At 33.3% G+C, this 21,832-nt stretch overlaps 1 protein-coding gene across 5 annotated transcripts in view; it reads right to left on the reverse strand.

Annotated features, from left to right (window-relative positions):
* Positions 1 to 21,832, reverse strand: part of LOC143235380 (alpha-catulin-like) — a 59,083-nt gene that overhangs the window by 24,067 nt on the left and 13,184 nt on the right. For 3 of the 5 annotated variants that reach the window (XM_076473487.1, XM_076473486.1, XM_076473484.1), the window contains 8 exons: positions 14,938 to 15,104; positions 14,551 to 14,720; positions 11,153 to 11,263; positions 8,459 to 8,548; positions 7,322 to 7,585; positions 6,924 to 7,127; positions 3,920 to 4,006; positions 1,466 to 1,624 (listed from right to left, as the gene is read on the reverse strand). In XM_076473487.1, coding sequence (XP_076329602.1) covers positions 1,466 to 1,624; positions 3,920 to 4,006; positions 6,924 to 7,127; positions 7,322 to 7,585; positions 8,459 to 8,548; positions 11,153 to 11,263; positions 14,551 to 14,720; positions 14,938 to 15,100 — 1,248 coding nt within the window. In that variant the 5' untranslated portion in view covers positions 15,101 to 15,104. The remainder of the gene's footprint in view (positions 1 to 1,465; positions 1,625 to 3,919; positions 4,007 to 6,923; positions 7,128 to 7,321; positions 7,586 to 8,458; positions 8,549 to 11,152; positions 11,264 to 14,550; positions 14,721 to 14,937; positions 15,105 to 21,832) is intronic. The other 2 variants (XM_076473485.1, XM_076473488.1) reach the window with 2 other exon arrangements.

Genomic DNA, 21,832 nt, shown 5'->3' on the forward strand with positions numbered 1-21,832 from the left:
CTCAATCCAGTTTGTCACCAAATTCTTTTCAGATCAGTTTAAACAATTCACACGGGTTTGCAAACAGATTCTTTTCAGAGAAGTGTAAATAATTCGATGTTCTTTGATGCAAGGTCGTTTTGATAGCAGTTTGAATAACTCTTTTTGGTTTAACATCTAGTTAGTGTAACACAGAGTCTTTCTTTCAAATCAGGCGGTAAGGATCAGACAGAAAGGATGTGGGATTTATCCGGTGTTTGGTGAAACTTACACAAGATGTATCACAACTTACAGTTTCAAAACCGGAGAAACATTGAACGAATTATGACGGCCACGTTACAAACCGTGTACTTGTTGCTGAGATATCAAGCTCATATATGTTGCGGCACTCAGAATTAGGTTTTATGCTCATAGGCACAACAGTGATGGTAATAACATCCTTCCGCTACATCAGTAGGTCGAGAACAAGGTTTCGAACCTCAAATAGATTAGTGTCTCTGTGTGTTCGTTGCTGGCAAAATGCTGCAACTGTTCTGAAACACTGCATCTGTTTGACTGCTCATAATTCCCACCTAAGATAAATTACCATCCTATGGATTGTATGTTTGATCACAGCAGGTTACTGACTTTCTGAAAATGTGTAACACCGGAACTGTTTGTTTCCTACCCAAAAACTATACTTCGGCTCTCGTTGAAGAAGGCCCGGCATGACCAAGCGTATTAAGGCGTGCGACTCGTAATCTGAGGGTCGCGGGTTCGCATCCCCGTCGCGCCAAAATGCTCGCCCTCCCAGACGTGGGGGCGTTATAATGTTACGGTCAATTCCACTATTCGTTGGTAAAAGAGCAGCCCAAGGGTTGGCGGTGGGTGGTAATGACTAGCTGCCTACCCTCTAGTCTTACACTGCTAAATTAGGGACGGCTAGCACAGATAGCCCTCGAGTAGCTTTGTGCGAAATTCCAAAACAAACAATCGTTGAAGAAAAATTCTGTGTTAAAAACTGCAAGCATTACATATCTTTATTATCACTATAAAACATGTATGGATTAAATACTTAAATTATCACCATAAAACCTGCGTGGATTACATATTTATTTTATCACCATAAATCCTGCATGGATTACATATGCATATTATCACCATAAATCTTGCATGGATTACATATGTATATTATCAGTACGAAACCTGCATGGATTAAATATTTATATTATCATTGTAAAACGTTAGTGGAGTACATATTTATGTTAGAACAAAATAACTGTTGCAACCTTAGGATACACAAGCAACTGATAACCAATTGGTTGTTTATACATTCAATGTTAGCCATAAATGTCCTACAGAGGTTTAATTGAGTGGAAAAATATTATAGTGAATAAAATCAATTTTCAAAAGTCAAGCAGAGAAAAATAAATTATTCATTCATAACAACCACGCTTTTGCTGCCTCTATTCTAACTATATAGTTTTACATAAACTTGTGTACATACATCGTGTAAACGGTCAACATGCTCGCTAAATTTTTCTGCGTAACACTCCAGTCTCAGTCGGTCACCAGAAATAGCTGCATTTTTAAGGCGATGTGTAAGCTCTGCCTCCTTTGTGACCTTAAACATCTCGTCCAAGTGGTCAAGCGTTGTCTCTTGGAGCTTAGGAGAAGGAGAAAACTGTGTCTTTAAAATAACTTTAACTTAACAATAGTTAAACTAATCTACTCTGGTACGAAAGAAATTATAAAATATCGGCAGTTATCTTTATTTACTCTTAAATAGAGGACAAATGTTTTAACTACGGTAGTACTTAATAGTAGCGATCGACAAGGTTTCTAAATAATTCACGAGTCGCAAAAAAAACGACCATTCGAAGTATTGGTTACGATATATTATGCGCATATATAGTAATAATACGCTAGAAAGATTGGTAACACTTCTGATATAACAATTCAAAAATTTCTATAACCCCAACTTTTTCGTCTGCTACCCACCTGTGGATTACATACCTATATTATCACTATAAAACATGCATGAATTACATACCTATATTATCACTATAAAACATGCATGGATTACATACCTATATTATCAATATAAAACTTGCATGAATTACATCTTTATATTATCACCATAAAACTTGCATGAATTACATCTTTATATTATCACTATAAAACTTGCATGAATTACATCTTTATATTATCAGTATAAAACTTGCATGAATTACATCTTTATATTATCACTATAAAACTTGCATGAATTACATACCTATATTATCACTATAAAACATGCATGGATTACACACCTATATTATCAATATAAAACTTGCATGAATTACATCTTTATATTATCACTATAAAACATGCATGAATTACATACCTATATTATCACTATAAAACATGCATGGATTACATACCTATATTATCAATATAAAACTTGCATGAATTACATCTTTATATTATCACCATAAAACTTGCATGAATTACATCTTTATATTATCACTATAAAACTTGCATGAATTACATCTTTATATTATCAGTATAAAACTTGCATGAATTACATCTTTATATTATCACTATAAAACTTGCATGAATTACATACCTATATTATCACTATAAAACATGCATGGATTACACACCTATATTATCAATATAAAACTTGCATGAATTACATCTTTATATTATCACCATAAAACTTGCATGAATTACATACCTATATTATCACTATAAAACATGCATGGATTACATACCTATATTATCAATATAAAACTTGCATGAATTACATCTTTATATTATCACTATAAAACTTGCATGAATTACATACCTATATTATCACTATAAAACTTGCATGAATTACATACCTATATTATCACTATAAAACATGCATGTATTACATCTTTATATTATCAATATAAAACTTGAATGGATTGCATATTTATATTAATACTATATCGTTATTCTAGATTGTTCGACAGTCATTTTACATTGTTATATACTCATACTTTTACATTGTTATATACTCACACTTTTACATTGTTATATACTCATACTTCTACATTGTTATATACTCATACTTTTACATTGTTATATACTCATACTTCTACATTGTTATATACTCATACTTTTACATTGTTATATACATTCATACTTCTACATTGTTATATACTCATACTTTTACATTGTTATATACATTCATACTTCTACATTGTTATATACTCATACTTTTACATTGTTATATACATTCATACTTCTACATTGTTATATACTCATACTTTTACATTGTTATATACTCACACTTTTACATTGTTATATACTCATACTTCTACATTGTTATATACTCATACTTCTACATTGTTATATACTCATACTTCTACATTGTTATATACTCATACTTCTACATTGTTATATACTCATACTTCTACATTGTTATATACTCATACTTCACATTGTTATACACTCATACTTGGCCAGGTGGTTAAGGCACTCGACTCGTAATTCGCGGGTTCGAATCCCTGTCGCGCCAGACATGCTCGCCCTTTCAGCCGTGGGAGCGTTATAATGTGACGGTCAATTCCACTATTCGTTGGTAAAAGAGTATCTCAAGATGGTGGGTGGTGACGACTAGCTGCCTTCCCTCTAGTCTTACTACAAAATTAGGGACGGCTAGCGCAGGTAGCTCTTGTTTACCTTTGCGTGAAATTCAAAACAAACCAAAACCATACTGATGCATTGTTCTACAATTATACTGATACATTGTTATTAGACTCGTTTGTTATTAGAAAATGTTTACACTTTTAACTGATATATCAGTATTCTGTATCATATAAGTGTTTTAATCTGTTTTTTATAGAAGACAACAACAAAATGTTTACTAATAATACAGTCGTATAGTGAATGCTATAAGTAATATCAGATTTAAGCAAATGTTAAATTTATAACTGTTATTTTTCCTCACTTGCTTTTTCAAGTCCTGGCATGACGTAAGGAGCTGGTGAATGGATACTTCTAAGTCTTCAGTAGGAGAAAGAGATACGGCTTGGTCCTGAAAATAAGCTCGAATATAAAAACGTTCTCACAGACCTATATAAACCAGTACATATTGCTTTGCTTTTCCATTTACGTTCGTACTAGTAGATGCTTGTTCAAACAATTCTATGCTATAGTTTCATTTTGAATATACTAACTGATTATTAGTATTATTTTATTACAATTTACAGTTTTTACAATAAGTAAAATTACTTTTGGAACAGGTACAACGTTTTAATAACAGGTGCGATGATTCTCAGGTAAACAAGTTTTAACCCTAAAGAACGTTTCATATTTAAATCAACATTCAACAATCTATCAATGTATTTAAATTCTAGAATTGAAAGTGGTTACTTATACACTTGCTCCCCGCTAGTACAGCGGTAAGTCTACGGATTTACAATACTAAAATGAGGGGTTCGATTTCCCTCGGTGGGCTCAGTGGATAGCCAGATGTGCCTTATCTATAAGAAAACACACACTTATACACTTTTGTTTATATGCTCACAAACAAGACACGTTTAATAACCGATCAAACTAGAAAAAAGCCCACAAAATAGAGAAACCTAACCACTTGCACCATCCCAGATATAGAAAATATTAACATACTTCTGTCAGAAAGTTGAAATAGACAAGCACATAAATATTACCTTAACTTGACGACTAGGTTTATTTTCACCCCTGGAATAAAAAGTAAACACGTTAAGAAATTTCTATAACAGTTCCACTCCACCAGGACAAATTTACAAAATTTTGCCCTGTCTTTTACTTAGATGAGACAGCACACTGAACATCAGCTAACCTTCCCAAGTCCATGAACATATGAACAGAAACAAAGATTACCTGAATCAAAGTGCTAAAACACGAACTTGACGTTAACAGTAGAAACATTAAAGCGTTATTGATAAAATCAAAATATTCCACAATTAACAAAACACCAGTCAACAGCAGAAACATTAAAGCGTTATTGATAAAATCAAAATATTCCACAATTAACAAAACACCAGTCACATATCTGCATGTGTCTTATCATTATTTGCCCACAAATTCCTAATGTTATGCAAATATTTCATACAACTTTTCCATATTTTCGTATTTGTCCACTTTTTGATTGTTCAGCTATAAATCGATAATGTGTGAATGCATGTAGATTGATATTTATATGTATAAGTAATTACTAGCGATTCTAAAATTTAAATACATTGTTAGATTGTTGAATGCTAATTTAAATAATGAAAGCTTCTTTACCGTTCAGAACTTGGTAATTATCGCACCAGTAACCGAAATGTCGTACCTGTTTTTAAACTGTAACTTATAATAAAGTAATAATGCAACAGTAATTTTCCTAAAATAGTGATAAATAAATATAAAATGTGCAGTCAACCAAATCCCGAGGATCATATTGTATATACGCTATTTATAACCGTATTTTGTCATTCCACGTGTTATTTCAATAAGGAAAATCGCATTGCATTTATTTTAAAGCAAAACAGACTGCGTACAATGCACCATTGGTAAAAATGTTTGGGTAGCAATTAAATAAATGCATATGGCACAAAAGAGCGATCATGTTATTTAAATCGCGGCAGGATTTCTTTCCGGTGAATGCTACCATTCCTTCTAATTTTACAAAGCACAAGAAACGACCGCTACTAAACTGGGAGGTTATTTTATAGCTGTTATTTCTATCAAAGATGTCAAAGAGAAAATGTTTAATTCATTTCAAATCAATTCATTCGACATGCTACTACAAAATATTTTGTCTATATAAACAGGTTCCTCTCTTTAGTCATTTTTAGAGTTCATTCTCCTATCTTGATGATGACTAGCTTCCCTCTAGTTTTGTACTACTAAATTAGGAACGACTAGCGCACATAGTCCTTGTATAGTTTTGCGCGAAACTCAAAAACAAACAAACCTATATTCAAAATATTCATTTCAGTCAGCAGACGGAAAAACATTTGTTTTGTGTGAAATTCCCTCAAAAAGAAACATCCTATTCTTGAGTGTTTATCAGCACATTTTGTTTTGTTTTGGAATTTCGCACAAAGCAACTCGAGGGCTATCTGTGCTAGCCGTCCCTAATTTAGCAGTGCAAAGGCAGCTAGTCATCACCACCCACCGCCAACTCTTGGGCTACTCTTTTACCAACGAATAGTGGGATTGACCGTCACATTATAACGCCCCCACGGCTGGGAGGGCGAGCATGTTTGGCGCGAACCCGCGACCCTCAGATTACGAAGCGCACGCCTTAACGCGCTAGGCCATGCCAGGCCTTTATCAGCACATACAAATACTGTATAACGATATTGATTTCAATATGAATTTTCAAGAACAACTAAAAGTTACTAATTTTTTGTAATATACTCTTGAAATTAATAATTTTGATAAATATATATTTTAAGACTAAGAGTTCTGGATATATGGAGCATAACAGATAGACAGACAGATATTTGGCTGTTATATAGAGAGCCAGTTTCGAGTTACACAAAATATAAAGATCTAGGATTTGAAAACAAACACGATGGTTACCGTGGTCAGATTAAGCCAAACTCATAAAATAATCCAATTTGTTTAAGCACAATATCCATTCAAATTCATCTGATTTATTTTCGAAAGCAACACGCTTAAAAGCGCGTCTGTGATAAAACAACTTTATTACAATAGTAAGCTGATATTCAGTTAACGTAATATTTAGAGTTTTATTACTGTAGTCAGCTAATATTAGATTAACTTAAAAGTTTCACAGTTTTATTGCTGTAGTCAGCTCATATTAGGTTAACATTAGGTTTTACAGTTTATGTTGTTCATCTAAATGTTAAATTTAGAAGTAAACCTTTACGTCTAATCACCTTATCGTTGACACCGAAAATAGATGTTTCCTGAATTAAATATAGACAAATATTTATATTAATATCACCGTTAAGACTCACCAGTTCAACTCCTATCTTCAATATTTGGTTAAGGTCTATTTTAACACGCTCGCAATTTAGTAAAATATTTTTCCTGTGTTCGTGGGAAGTATAAGCCGAGTCTGTGAAATCTTGAGTCCGTTCCATAATAGTTTCTAAGGCACTTAACAACTGGCCTCTGTACGCTGATACGGCTGTGATTGTCTTGATTTCATCCAACAGGTCCTGCCAGTGAACCGTCGATAGCAATGAAAAACAACAGTTAATAAATATCTTAACATTCAGGTTTGAGAAAAACAAAACTGTAGTTGGAAAATAAACAAAGACATACTGGCAGTAGGTAAAAGTAGATTATTGTAACGAAAACTAGAAGTGAAACATCAAACGTGTATCTCGTGTTAGTTTGGTGTGGGTCTTACCTCGAATCTGTTCAAAGCATTGTGGACTGTAAAATATTGTTCCAATTCTTCTAGTTTCCAGACTGAAGAACGAAAACGTTTGTTTTGTTTGCTAACAGTCCCGTTCCTCTTTGGAGCAGTGTTATCTCTCTTAGGGGCTATCAAGTCTGGAATAACGCCATCTTTAATTATACAGTGAATGAGATCCATAGCCCTTCTCATCTGTAGGAAGACCGAGTCTCTATTTTCACGAACTGTTTCACAGTCAGGGTGACGTAGACAAGCCTTCAATTAAAGAAAATGATAACCAGTTTTTGGAAAAATTGTAAACACGTTTACTCCGAATTCTATAACAATAAACCTGACTGGGCAAACTAGCATCACTCATTGTACCTTGATGTCGACTACTATTTTCAGTTATAGTTTTTAAACTGTTTCGTACATATTAACTAGTAAATGTATAATTGAATAACGATTTTTCTAATACACCTTTTTCGACACCTGGTAATAAAATGATAAAAGTTTAATAAGAAATACTTAGTTCAAACTATCGAAATTTATCAGTAGGGTGAAGAGACAGACAGAAATTTGTAAAACATGTTATTCATATATTTTTTAGACTATGAAATGAAACTCTTGTTTAAGTATATTTTGAAACCAACATTTGTACTTTATAGTCCTATTTCGAAAGAAGAGAGAGAGAATTCAGAGATTCAAAATAGAAGCTGTAGAATGATCTAAAGAACAACCGTTTCAATACGATTTATAGTTATACCATAATCGTGGCAAAATGATACGTTATTTTGATATTGTTGTTGTAGTTTCTTACATTAGTCAAAGATTAACCGTTATAGAATGTTATGATCATCTACAAAACACTGTTGTAGTTTATGACATTAGTCTAGAGAATACTGTAGTAGAATATTAGATTAGACTACAGAACAACTGTTAAGTCAACGTCAGAGCTACAGTGCTCAGTATGGTTCATTGGACTATAAATAATGCACTATAACTAGTTAAAGCTCTTTATTGCCTTCATAAAGTATGCGATCGAAGGCAGAAGTAACTGAAGAAAAGATTTTATGTACTTGATAACAAATATAAAACTAACGTAAAATTTGAGAAAAGGAACATAAACAGAACACACTGTCAATTTACCTTTGAAGATGTGAGAAACATAATTGATGAACGTTGTAAAACTTGGTTTGCTACCTTCATCTGAGCTCGACGTCGATCATCTCTGTGGTTCTGAAAAAAACAACAATACATTAAGATCACACTGAAAGTTTCCACACAAACACAAATTTTAACTTTTTATTCGTCGCTGCGACAACAGTTACATCCGAAAATCAAAGAATCAAACACATATATTAAAAATTGCACTTACACTGAATCAAGTCTGTTTCTCCCGAATTGTTCTTAAATTTGTTATTTATACTGAATAAAGTGTGGTTATTTCTTCTTAACTATTAGTTGTTAGTTTTTTAATACTGAATAAAGTATGGTTGTGTCTCCCCAACCATTTTTGTTAGTTTTACATGCTCTGAATAAGATGTGGTCGTTTCTCCCTAACTATTTCTTGTTAAGTTTTATTAGTACTGAATAACTTTTGGTTGTTTCTTCCCACCTGTTCCTGTTAGTTGTATTAGCACTGAATACATTTTGTTTGTTTTTCTCTAGCTGTTCCTGTTGCTTATATTAAGACTTAACAAAGTGTGGTTGTTTCTTCCTCTTAGTTTTATTGGAATATTGTGTATTGTTGAGAATGACGAGTGGTAAGAAGGAATATTTCTAGTTCTTATGTCAACAGTAAATAGTGTTAACTCAACCATGATTATCTGTCTTTCTAATCAAGACTCACTTGAAGCCAAAGTAAAGCATGTGGTTTTTGTAACTTCTGCCACTGTGTAATTTCTTCTAACGATTAGCTAATAATTGATAATGAGAGAGAGAGACGATCACATTCCAGTGGACCAAACTCTGGCAATATGCCAAATCTCTAAACCGTAACATTGGTGTAACGTTAATTTAGTTGTAATAAGTATTAATGTCTGAATTCAGTAGAACATGATGTAAATCGGATATTTTCAAACGACAAACTAGTAATTTGTCGAAATTGACTTTTAATTTTGTTAAATTAGTAAATCATAGCGAGTATGTACCATTAAGAGATACATTCAAGGTAATATAAGAATACGATATTATATTATCAGTAAATTATTAGTGTGGTAGCTAGTTTAGTTAAAGAGTTAGAAATAAAACATGCCCATACTTGTATTCAAGGTGACCCTGCGTGAAGGATTCGACTTGTTTATCTATCATGCTTGCATACAGAGAAAAGTCAACATTGTCAAAGTGATTGTCAGGTTCTGGTTTGGAAATGAAGGTTTTTAGGTTCGAGCAGCAATATGACTTAAAGTTTCGTGTATATGTAAGTCATAACTTTCATAGTTACTCCTGTTATTCAATTAACAGTGTAGGCTAGAATATATTCCAGAGAAAGCTTATCTATCAGACTGAACCACTTATAGCATAACTATTAAGTGGATACTGTGGCTGATGTAGAGGAATGTTTTAAACTGGTCAATCATTCCACCAAAACCCTATTACATCTCACAAGCTTCAATACCATAGAATACCAACAATTTTACATCTCACAAGCTTCAATACCATAGAATACCAACAATGTTACATCTCACAAGCTTCAATACCATAGAATACCAACAATGTTACATCTTACAAGCTTCAATACCATAGAATACCAACAATGTTACATCTCATAAGCTTCAATACCATAGAATACCAACAATGTTCAGGGCAGAATTCTTCACTTACACCTTGCAGTTTAAAGACACCATCAACGAGCCACTACCATTTATAATTAGGACATTATAACTCCACAATCATCCAGCAAACAACTGCCAAGAAAGAGGTTTCTTTTATCTTTCTCTCAACAAGTGGCCATGCTATAAAGCTATCTTTGATATAACTGGTCGACAACAAACCTCAGGCATCTTTCATCTAGAATATACATCTTATACCACTGAGATTTGTGGAAATTAAGTAGAAACATGATTTTAAAATCCGTTTATAGAACGTGGTGGACAGTCACCTGTCATCAAAGCCACAAAAGGTTCTTACACGAAAGATAGTTAGAGAGCTACTTTAGCATATATTATCTTGCAGAGCAACAACACTTTACAAAAAAAGTTAGTGGAGCATTAAGACTTTCTTAAATCAGCACAAAGATGGAAATGGAAACCACAAAGCATCCTGGATTGGTGAAAAGAATATAATATTTACAAATCACTAACAGACAATACTGAATACATTCCAGAGTGGATAATAAAACAACTAAATGATAAGATTAAAACCTGCATTATGTGCAATTGTAAAACTGGTACAAGATACTCTTCATAAAATCTACCCCAACTGTGGTGGAAGGATGTCGACCTCGTCTACAATGGTAAGATAAAGGTTGTACCAGTAGCAATCATAGAAATGCCTTCATTGACATTCAGACAAAATGGTACTAAAGTAAAACAGTACAATAGGATATCGCTATAAAAATAAAATACGGGAAATCAATAAAACATAATAAAGGAACTCACCTTCTGCGAGACAGCCGGTATCAACATGTGTCTAGCGTCCAGTGGCGCGACACCTCCTGAGATTATCACCTTGTTCCGTCATTAGATAACACTAACTGTTCAGTTTTTAAAGCATATTGAAGATCTGTCCCACCACGATCATAAGTTGTTCCACTAGAGTATATTCTTGTTCTATAAGTGTTAATCTAAATTTGCGAGCTACAGTAAAAGAATGACCCGACATAATTTGATTAGTACTCACGTGAACTGTATCTCCAGTCGTGTACGCTAGTTCCACCATTTCTGTTCCTATAATACCGAAGATTTTCACAAATTCTGTGAAGTTACTTATGTTGTTTAGGCTCGTGGATACCTTCATTACACAAAAAAACGTAAATAATACAGGGACGTTTATTATTAAAATAACAACAACACATGATAATATGTATATTCGATCTTAATACAGAACTTATTCTACCACTTAGTAAGTCGTTAAAGTCGAAGTTGTACCACTGCTCTGAGTGTCAGTATTACTAAACGGCTCACCAGAATTAAAATATATTAGTTGATGTGACAATAATTGTTCAAACTATAGAAAATATTCTTAATTTATTCATAATATCAAATTTCCAACCATGAATAAAAGCTTTGTTTCCAGTTATCATTCAGAACGAATTCTGAATAATTGAAAATGACGTAATCTAATTTCATAGTTTAACATTTCACTTTAAGTTTTATTATATTTTTCACAATCGCATAAAGGTTTTGAGATATTTACGTTCAGTCAAATAATATGTATATACTTTTGTTGTAGAATATTTCAAGTATGATTTTTCGACATTTCGAAACTGAGATAAGCCATGTTTATTGTTAAATCAAAACAATGTATTTGTTCCAGAATATAATGTAGTACCTGGCATCCAACATGTATTTATTGTGTCATCTAACTGGTAGCTTCTGTAATATCTAACTCTATCATTTTAACAGAAAATCAAAGTTTATTATAACGTCTACCATGTTGTGTTTTGTAGCATCGACAGGTTATAGTAAAATCTAACATGGTTCGTATTGTAGCATCTGATATGGTATGACTATGTATTTCAGCATTTAGCCTAGTATGTACTGTAAGGTATAACGCGTAATGTATTCCAGCATGCAACAGTATCTATTGTAACATTCAGTGTGGTATGTATTGTAGCATTTAAATCGGTATGTACTGTAACATTCAAATTGCTCCAAACAATTTTGGCTAAAACGTTTACGTACCTTTTTTATTTGATCTTATTGTCTACATGCATGGAGTTGATACTGAATAAACCCCCGAGTAGTAACAAAGAAGTTAACGTATGATTGGACAAATATGCATAAGTTACCATTCTGGTCTATATGAGATGTTTTGAACATTTGTTAATCAAAACACACATACACAATTGGTTTTTGTAAAAGGGTGTACTTTTGGTCATACCTCTTCACGTGCCATTAGCTATAGGGCGTCACACTGTTTGACTGTCAAAAAAAGGTATGAAGCAAAGTAAACGGACATTGCCAGAACAGTAGGATTCTCCCAGTTTGCTGTATCCAGAATCCTGAAACGACATCTCACTACCGAAAACACTGTTCCAGGAAAGTTTGATTGTAGAAAACTACTATCCGAGACGATCATCTTTTGATTAGGTTAATACATCAAGATTGGAAGAAGTTTTGCAGCACTTTACGACAGGAATAGCGTGAACATATTTATTTCAAGATCCAGAAGAACAGGAGACTGACCAAACAAGGTTATTTTGCGAGAAGAGCTATCTATAAACCGATATTAATGAGAATTCACCGCCATCACCGTGTTATTTGAGCAAGACAGCATTACAACTTACAGTTAGGACACTGACGACAATGTCATCTTTTCAGAAGAGTTCTGTTTCTGGATTGTTGAAATGATGGTATGATTCGTGTTCATCATTTGCCTGTAGAACAGATGAGGAAATATTGACTTTCTTTCCCAGAGGGAGCATACATGAGGTGGTGCAGTAGATGTTTGGACAGCTATTGAGCATGGTGGAAAAGCTGTTCTTTATATCCTCTAGCGGAACGTCAGTAGCGCCTTCTACAGGCATTACATGGATACGATATTTCTATCATATGCTTAGTAAAGGTTTGACAATATCTTTGTGTTCCAGATTGACAATACCACTGCCCACAATGCGTGTACTGTACAGGATTATCTCGACTAAGAGGACGTTACAATATATTCATGGCCAGCTAAGTTTCCAGAATGTAATCCCATCGAAAATTGTTTGGCAGAACTGAGCCAAACAATTGCTAACTACGATCCTAAACCAGGTACTGTAGCTGCGTTGCAGCGTCTTCTAGTGACAAGTTGGAATAAAATCATAGTAAATTATATCAATAACTTCATCAACAACATACCACGTCGCCTTGTGTACGTTATTAGAGCATGAGGAGGACCAGCCAAGTACTGAATGTTTAATATGAACTTATAGAAAATTACAGACATTATTTATAATAATTTGATGTTATATTTTGTCATTACATATGTTTTAGTAAGATTTTTTTGTGATAGGTGAAATGTTGAATTACATATCTTTCTGCTGGTGTCTAATAAAATATTTATTTCTTAGTTTGAAAGTGCTAAGTTTATTTATATTTCATTTTAATAATAATAATATTATATTTTTACAAAATATGTAAACATTTTGGACAATACTGCATTTTAACATCTAACTTGGTATGTATCCTGAAGTTAATTGTTTGTTTATTTTTTGAATTCCGCCCAAAGCTACACAAGGGCTATTTACGCTAGCTGTCCCTAATTTAGCAATGTAATACTAGAGGAAAAGTAGCTGGTCATCACCACCTACCTCCAACTCTTAGGCCACTCTTTTACCGATAAATGGTGGGATTGACCGTAACATTATAACGCCTCCACGGCTGAAAGGGCGATCATGTTTGATGTGACGGGAATTCGAACCCACAACCCTCAGACTATGAATCGAGCACTCTAACCACCTGACCATACAGGGTCCTGAACTTAATATGGGCTATTTTTACTATTTGAAGTATTATGTACTCTATTGGTCTTGATAGATGTTTTGGAACTACATTACTTAAGGTAATATATTCTGTAATGTCTAGTATATTACATGATGTACTATATACTCTAGCGGTTTAGTTAGATGTTTATTATCTGTGTTACTTAAGGTATTATACACGTTATCTGATGGTTTAGATGGATGTATAAGATATATTTCTTCGGGTATTGTATATTCTAGCAGTTTAGCTGAATATTTTAGATCTAGTTATTTGAAGTACTGTATACTCTAGCGATTTAACTAGTTGTCTAAGATCTACGTTACTTGAGGTATTGTATACAGTAGTGGTTTAGCTGGATGCTTTAGATCTGTGTAACTTGGGGTTTTGTATGCTCTAACGGTTTGGCTGAATGTTTAAGATCTCATTACTTGAAGTATTATATACTGTAACGATATAGATAGAAGTCTAAGATGTATATTACTTGAGGTATTATATACTGTAGCAGTTTAATTGGCTGTTTAAGATATATATTACTTGAATTATTATATACTCTGACAGTTTAGATGGATGTCAAAGATATGTAGTTATACACTTAAGGTATTACTGACTTACCCGCTCTTTACTACTGAGTAACTGTTGGACGACTACGGTATCTGCCAATATTAAAATTTTTGTTATCGATGCCAATAGACCACGGGTTGCCCTCGCCGTCCGGGATCTGTCAACTCCATGGCGGGAAATCTCTACTCGTTGACTTTCGCAGAATTGCTCGATCAACAATGCTAATAAAACCAGACACATTAATGTTATTATACACAACAACAATTGTGAGAAGATAAAGACAGTGTGTATTTGTTAAGAACTTTTATTACTATCGTACATTTTATAATAGAATATTAGAAATTTTAAACCGTCACGTAAGGAAATTGTTCAGAACAGACGTTTCGAACATCGAACATTGGATCCTAGCACAATATCGCGTGGCGCATGAATAAATACCTGCGGTCCTTGCATCTCGACAAGCTTCGTACATGTCCACTTTAATCTCAGGATTGTCTTCGGCTATACATTCTCCTACAGTCACAAGCCGTTCTACTGTTCTAGTGACGGCTTGCCCAACTCGTAGCAAGGCCCTTCCGGCCTTCTCCGATCTACCGTACATCTTCCTGGACAAACCGTAAAATTAGCGTCAATATCCGTAAAACAAATGTGAACCTAGATATAATTTAAAATTAAAATACGATGTGATTATGCGGGAAAGTTTAGCACTTCATGAAGCTTAAAAACAGAACATAGAGTGGATTGATTAGGAATTATAATCAGGTAACTTATACCCTTATAGCATTAAATATCCTTGAAAAATATCCTTGTATGATTGTTTACGTACTAAGGAAGAACATCTGCTTCTAATCTAAGCCTAAACTCATTTTGGGACCACTGAGGAAAGACTAAAGTCGAAAGTTATTTGAAGTATGTATAATCTGCAAGTTAATGTTACACTTTCATGTGTAATTCTTCTAAAGTTATAGAAAAATCACTCTTAACAACGACGACAGCCACTGTTCACATCGCCTCAAGATGTATAGCGTTCTTTCGTACACTTTAACTGTCTCACAAATCGTCAGTCAGTACGAGATACAGGCCAAATGTCTATAGTTTGCATTATATACGTTAAAAAAAGGCCTGTATATTGATTGTAGATTAAACTAATGTATGAAAGTACGCTATATAAATATTTAAAGTGTAAAACATAAAGTGTTAAACTTACATATTCGAAAATAAAATACGTGCTTATCGTTGTTAAATAAACAGAACTATATAGCTAACCCTAACGATAGTACAGTAACTAATACCATGTTAAGAACCATAGAGGATGAAATAACTATATAAAACGATACTGATGATTAACAGCACCGTTAGTAACAAAACACACACCCGTGTTCGTAAATATGTTACCTCAAATTCCTCTGAAATTTGGAAATATCTCCCCCCCCCCAGTAGAGCAGCAATAAGTTTAAAGGCGTACAACTCTAAAACGTGTTTGATCTCATCTGTGAATAGAGGCTAGATATCCCATTATGCAGCTTCACGCTTAAACGTAATATAATGTAATTATATGTATGTCTGTTCCATCAGGACACAACTTGGAAATATCCGCCTTTAATATAACTGCTAATCCTAAAAGTGTGAGGAATTAGTATTACATATAAACAAACTTATTATTGACAGAAGCTGTTAAAGTACATGAAGTGCAATAGGTAGTTTGGGAAAAATGCAATATCGCACTTAAAGTTTCATAAAACTAGCTAAGTCATAGTAAAAACGTTCACAAAACCAGTTATAACAGTCAAAACGTTCACAAATATAGCTAAAATACACAATCAAAACATTCGTAAAACTAGCTAAAACACAGTCAGAACGTTCCTAAAAGTGGCTATAATACAGTCAAGATGTTCACAAAACGTGCTAAAAACGCAATCAAAACGTTCACAAAACTAACTCAAACATAGCCAGAACATTCACAAAACTAGCTAAAAAGCATAGACCAAACATTCACAAAACTTGCTAAATCATAATCAAAACATTCACAAAACTAGCTAAAATAAAGTCAAAACATTCACAAAACTTGCTAAATCATAATCAAAACATTCACAAAACTAGCTAAAATAAAGTCAAAACATTCACAAAAACAGTTTTAACAGTCAAAACGTTAACAAATATAACTAAAAATACAGTAAAAATGAGCACAAAACTAGCTAAAACAAAGTCAGAAAGTTCACAAAAATAAGTAAAGCATAGTCAGAACGTTAGCAAAACAAGCTGCAAAACAGTCAGAACGTTCACAAAACTAGGTAAAAACACAATCATAAACGCTCACAAAACTAGCTAAAACAAAGTCAGAAAGTTCACAAAAATAAGTAAAGCATAGTCAGAACGTTAGCAAAACAAGCTGCAAAACAGTCAGAACGTTCACAAAACTAGGTAAAAACACAATCATAAACGCTCACAAAACTGGATAAAATACAATCAAAACTTTCACACAACCAACTAAAACACAGTAAGAACGTTCACATATATAACTAGAATACAAATAAAAGTTAAACACACCGCCAAGAAATTTTGTAAAGCCACAGGTAACAGTGGGTGAATTCACATTATAAACTTTGAAAATATTATATAGCAGCTAAGTTTGATTTCACTCTTACGTTTTTAGAGTTTCGGTAATTCAGACTCTTTCATTTGATTCGCAGAAGTTTATTTTCCCATAAAAGTTATTAACTTTGATTCAGAAAATGAAAATGTCTGGACAATGTATTCTACTAAGTTATGCCTGTGTAGTCGCAGAGGAAGAAAAAAAAAGCAAGACATTAAAACTCCCTAATGCAAACTTAATTGATTATCGTTTAGAGTTGAGTTTAAAATTATTAAGCTACAAATTTGATTTCGGTTTTTACGCTAGAAAGTTCACTTATTTCCTTGCTTCTTTATCCAATAAATTTATCGAGTTAAAGATGATTGTATCAAATCACTATACAGTAGGACGACACAATATTGCTATACAGAACTGACAATCTGTTTTTATTCTCACCAAATAATGAGTGTGTTTTCTTATAGCAAAGCCACATTGGGCTATCTGCTGAGCCCACCGAGGAGAATCGAATCCCTGATTTTAGCGTTGTAAATACCGCTGTACTAGCGAGGGACATCAAATAATGAACACACATTCCTTTCTTACGTTAAAATGAATCTGTGTCAGACCCTACAACATGCCTTCCGCCTTTTAATTAAGTTAAGTTATTCGGTTACGTTTCGTACTCGAGGTTTTCCAAATGAAGCCATTCAACTATAAATAATTTGTTAGAGTAGAAGCGGCTTTAAAACTAATTTACTAAGCGGAAAATAAGCACAAACTGGGATTTGTTCCAGCAACAGACTCGTTTGTTGTCTTGTTTTAAACAAAACAGAAGTGTCCCTCTTTCACTCACGTCTCCACAGATATTAAAATTAATAATACTTTTCATATTCTAAAGCTAAATTATAATGAGCATCTCACTCGAAGAGCCAATTTATGCAGAAAATAATATTTATATCATAAACATCATAACAAACAAACACTGGGTTTCATAAAACTGTACAATAATGTTTATATCATAAACATCATAGCAAACAAACACTGGGTTTCATAAAACTGTAAAATAATGTTTATATCATAAACATCATTTCAAACAAACAATGGGCGTTCATAAAACTGTAAAAATATGACAAATAATGAGAATATTGTATAGTTTGTAAGAACTAGAGAGAAGTAACAAATAATATGACTCCCCAGATGGATAAAAATATCTATACAAATTATGACTTATTTCATCGCTTGCTGGAGCATAACATTTATAGGACTGCTACTTTACAGAAGAGAACATCCTGACCTCAGGATTGCTACTTTGAACAGGGAAAAACCTAACCTAGAGGACTACTACTTTATAGATGAAGACATCCTGATCCTTACTACTTTGTAGAGGAGAACATCCCGACCTGAGGACTGCTACTTTGTACAGGGACAAATCATGACCTGGGGACTACTACTTTATAGATGAAGACATCCTGATTTGAGGATTACTACCTTGTACAGGAGAGCATCCTGATCTCAGGACTGCTACTTTATACAGGAGAAAATCCTGACCTGAGAACTTCCACTTTGTAACGGAGAATAGTCTTACCAGAGAATTGCTACTTCGTGCAGGAGAACATCCTGATCTAAAAACTGTTACTTTGTACAGGAGAACATCCTGGCTTGTGAATTAATACTCGTGTAACTATTGTGTAGCACTCTTGTTGAATATAAATTGAAAGATTTTTTTTACACCAGATAGTATAAACTGTATTATCTAATATGCTTTTACGTGCAATAGTATTATAGGAAGATAACTAGAAAAATAAATGTCTGTATGTATTTTTGAGTATATCCAAGAACGTTTTATTACGAACCTGCTAGCACTGAATTTAAGAGTTTGCGCTAAAGTAATTTTTAAACCTCGTCACATGATCCAGTACGAGTCGCGTGAAATGAGCAAAATATGGAATAATGTTAATTCGTCCCTAAAGATTCCATAAAATGGTGGTGAACAATTCGTGGAAAACTTTCATAATTACATTTTGATAATATGCTCTAAAGGAAATACATTATATTACTTCCAAGACATTAAACAATAAGTGGGGAAAAATCCTAATTTTCATTCTATTACCTCTTGTGTAAGAAATAAAAATTCAAACAATTCCACTTTTGTGATATTATTATAATAACGAAACATCGAAGAAATTAAAATGTAAGTTTGTTTTTCAGAATTATGTATCATTACGTAAAAATCCCACATAATTTCTGTGAGTTCTAACAAGTCACGCAGTATTCTAAAATTGTATTATTTATTATATTATTATTTATTGGTAATATAAATACATGACAAGTGTTTTTGATATGATTAAGTATGTTTTTAGTACCAATAATTATCGTATCCTAAAATTTCGTACTTTTGGAATAGAAATGTACATTTCCAAAGTTCAAACACACTGTGATATAGAACGTGACATTATACTCTCTGTATCCACTACAATCAACGCTTTGGTCAGAAGGTTAAGTTATGGCTGTCTCTTTCCATCTCGATTGAGCGTAGAATCTAGACACAGGATGAAACTAAAACTGCTCCTACATTTCTACACCCTTCTACAGTTCAACACTTTCTTAATATTTTGGGCCCCCCGCTAGTACAGCGGTATGTCTCCGGATTTACAACGCTAAAATGATGGGTTCGATTCCCGTCGGTGGGCTGAGCAGATAGCCCTTTGTGGCTTTGCTATACGAAAAACACACACTCTTAATGTTTTTAAAAGCTTTTACTGAAATGTTTTCGAGTCTTCTAACGTTCGCCAAGTATTTCGCACGCTGAAAGTTTGTCTGTTTTGTTCACCGGCATATTATGTTTCCTTTCAGTATTCGTCTGTTTTTCGTACAAGTATTGGTAGGTTTCGATCGTACTACATTGATTGGAGAGTATAATTTACAGAGAGAAGAATGTCTGAACACGCGTGGAAACTATAACTAACGATATTACATAAAAAAGGCCTCATTGGTGACAAGGCAACATGGACCTCTGAGTCAAACCCTTACTTTATATGTTTATAGGGAATTTTAAAGATTCTAAAATCCATAAAGACCAAGTAACACAGTAACTTAGAAGTCTGACAAGTTTAGGAAACATATGGGAAATATCCATTATTATATGAAAACATATAACAAATACATGCAGACATACAATAAATACAACATATACAAATATATGCAAAATACATAATAAATTCAACGTGCACAGTATACACAAAAATACAACATACACGATATACAGAACTTACACAAAATGTACAACAGGTTATTGTAATGTTGCTCAACGGATAAAAATAGGATATTGTAATGTTACTAAATGTATAAAGAATGAATTATTGTAATGTTATTATATGTTTTACGAACGGGTTACCGTAATGTTACTGAACGTATAAAGAAGGATTTGTTGTGGTGAAAGTTTAGAACTAGAATACTTGTATATTTACAATAACGAAAAGTGGAACACGCGACATTTATGGTTCTTATGGAATTAACTTGTTAAATAGCCATGTCTATCTGCATTAAATGATTTTTTAGATTTCCTTAGAAACGTCATATATAAAACTATGTAGTTAAATACACACATACAGTCATATCTGTAACCTTTCTCATGTATTATCGATAAACTCCAGTTTCTCGTAACTGACCCATATTTTAAAGAAAGACACGTGGGTCTGTCTGCTGTGTGCACCATAAAGAACCCAGTCCTGAAGTTTAGTCGGTAGTGAGTCCGTAAACGTATAGCTGTCCCACCTGAAAACTCAATAATTCACATATTCTTCAAGTCAATCGTACAGTTTATTCTGTCGGTTTGAGGATCTAGTTTCTAATGTTCAACAATGATACACTTTCCCAAACTTAACACGTGCACTTGACAAACAAATCTCCAACAGTTCCACTACATTGTAATAATCGAATTTCTAATGTTTAACAACGACACACTTTCCTTATTTAACAAACAAATCTCTAACAGTCCCATTACATTATAATCGTCTAGTTTCTAATATTTAACAACTAATACTTCCCCTGCTTAACAAACAAATTTCTAACAGTATTATTATATTATAATCATCTAATTTTTAAAGTTTAACAACGACACATAACGGGTGCGTTTAATGAACAAATCTCTAACATTTCCGTTACATTATAATAATCTAGTTTCTAACGTTTAACAACGACGCACTTCCCTTACTTAACAAACAAATCTCTAACAGTTCCATTACGTTATAATTATCTAGTTTCTAATGTTTAACAACGACGCACTTCCCTTACTTAACAAACAAATCTCTAACAGTTCCATTACGTTATAATTATCTAGTTTCTAATGTTTAACAACGACGCACTTCCCTTACTTAACAAACAAATCTCTAACAGTTCCATTACGTTATAATCGTTTAGTTTCTAACGTGTAACAACACATCTCCTTACTTATCACGTATACTTAATAAACAAAATTTCAGTACAATGTTCTTCTCTTCTAACGACATCTGTGTCTGACGTTGAGATATTGAGTATTTGTGTGTATTTTTTCTCAAAGCAAAGCCACATTGGGCTATCTGCTGAGCCCATCGAGGGGAATCGAACTCCTGATTTTAACGTTGTAAATCCGTAGACTTACCGCTGTACAAGTTGAGATATAAAAAAATATTTTATTAGTTTTGTTTGTCTAACTCATTATTCCTGAAAACAAAAATACAGTAAATGTGAAGCATGGTCGCGTGATTCCATCATTATCTTTCT

The sequence above is a fragment of the Tachypleus tridentatus genome, chromosome 12, assembly GCF_004210375.1.
Source record: "Tachypleus tridentatus isolate NWPU-2018 chromosome 12, ASM421037v1, whole genome shotgun sequence".
Taxonomy (NCBI): Eukaryota; Metazoa; Arthropoda; class Merostomata; order Xiphosura; family Limulidae; genus Tachypleus; species Tachypleus tridentatus.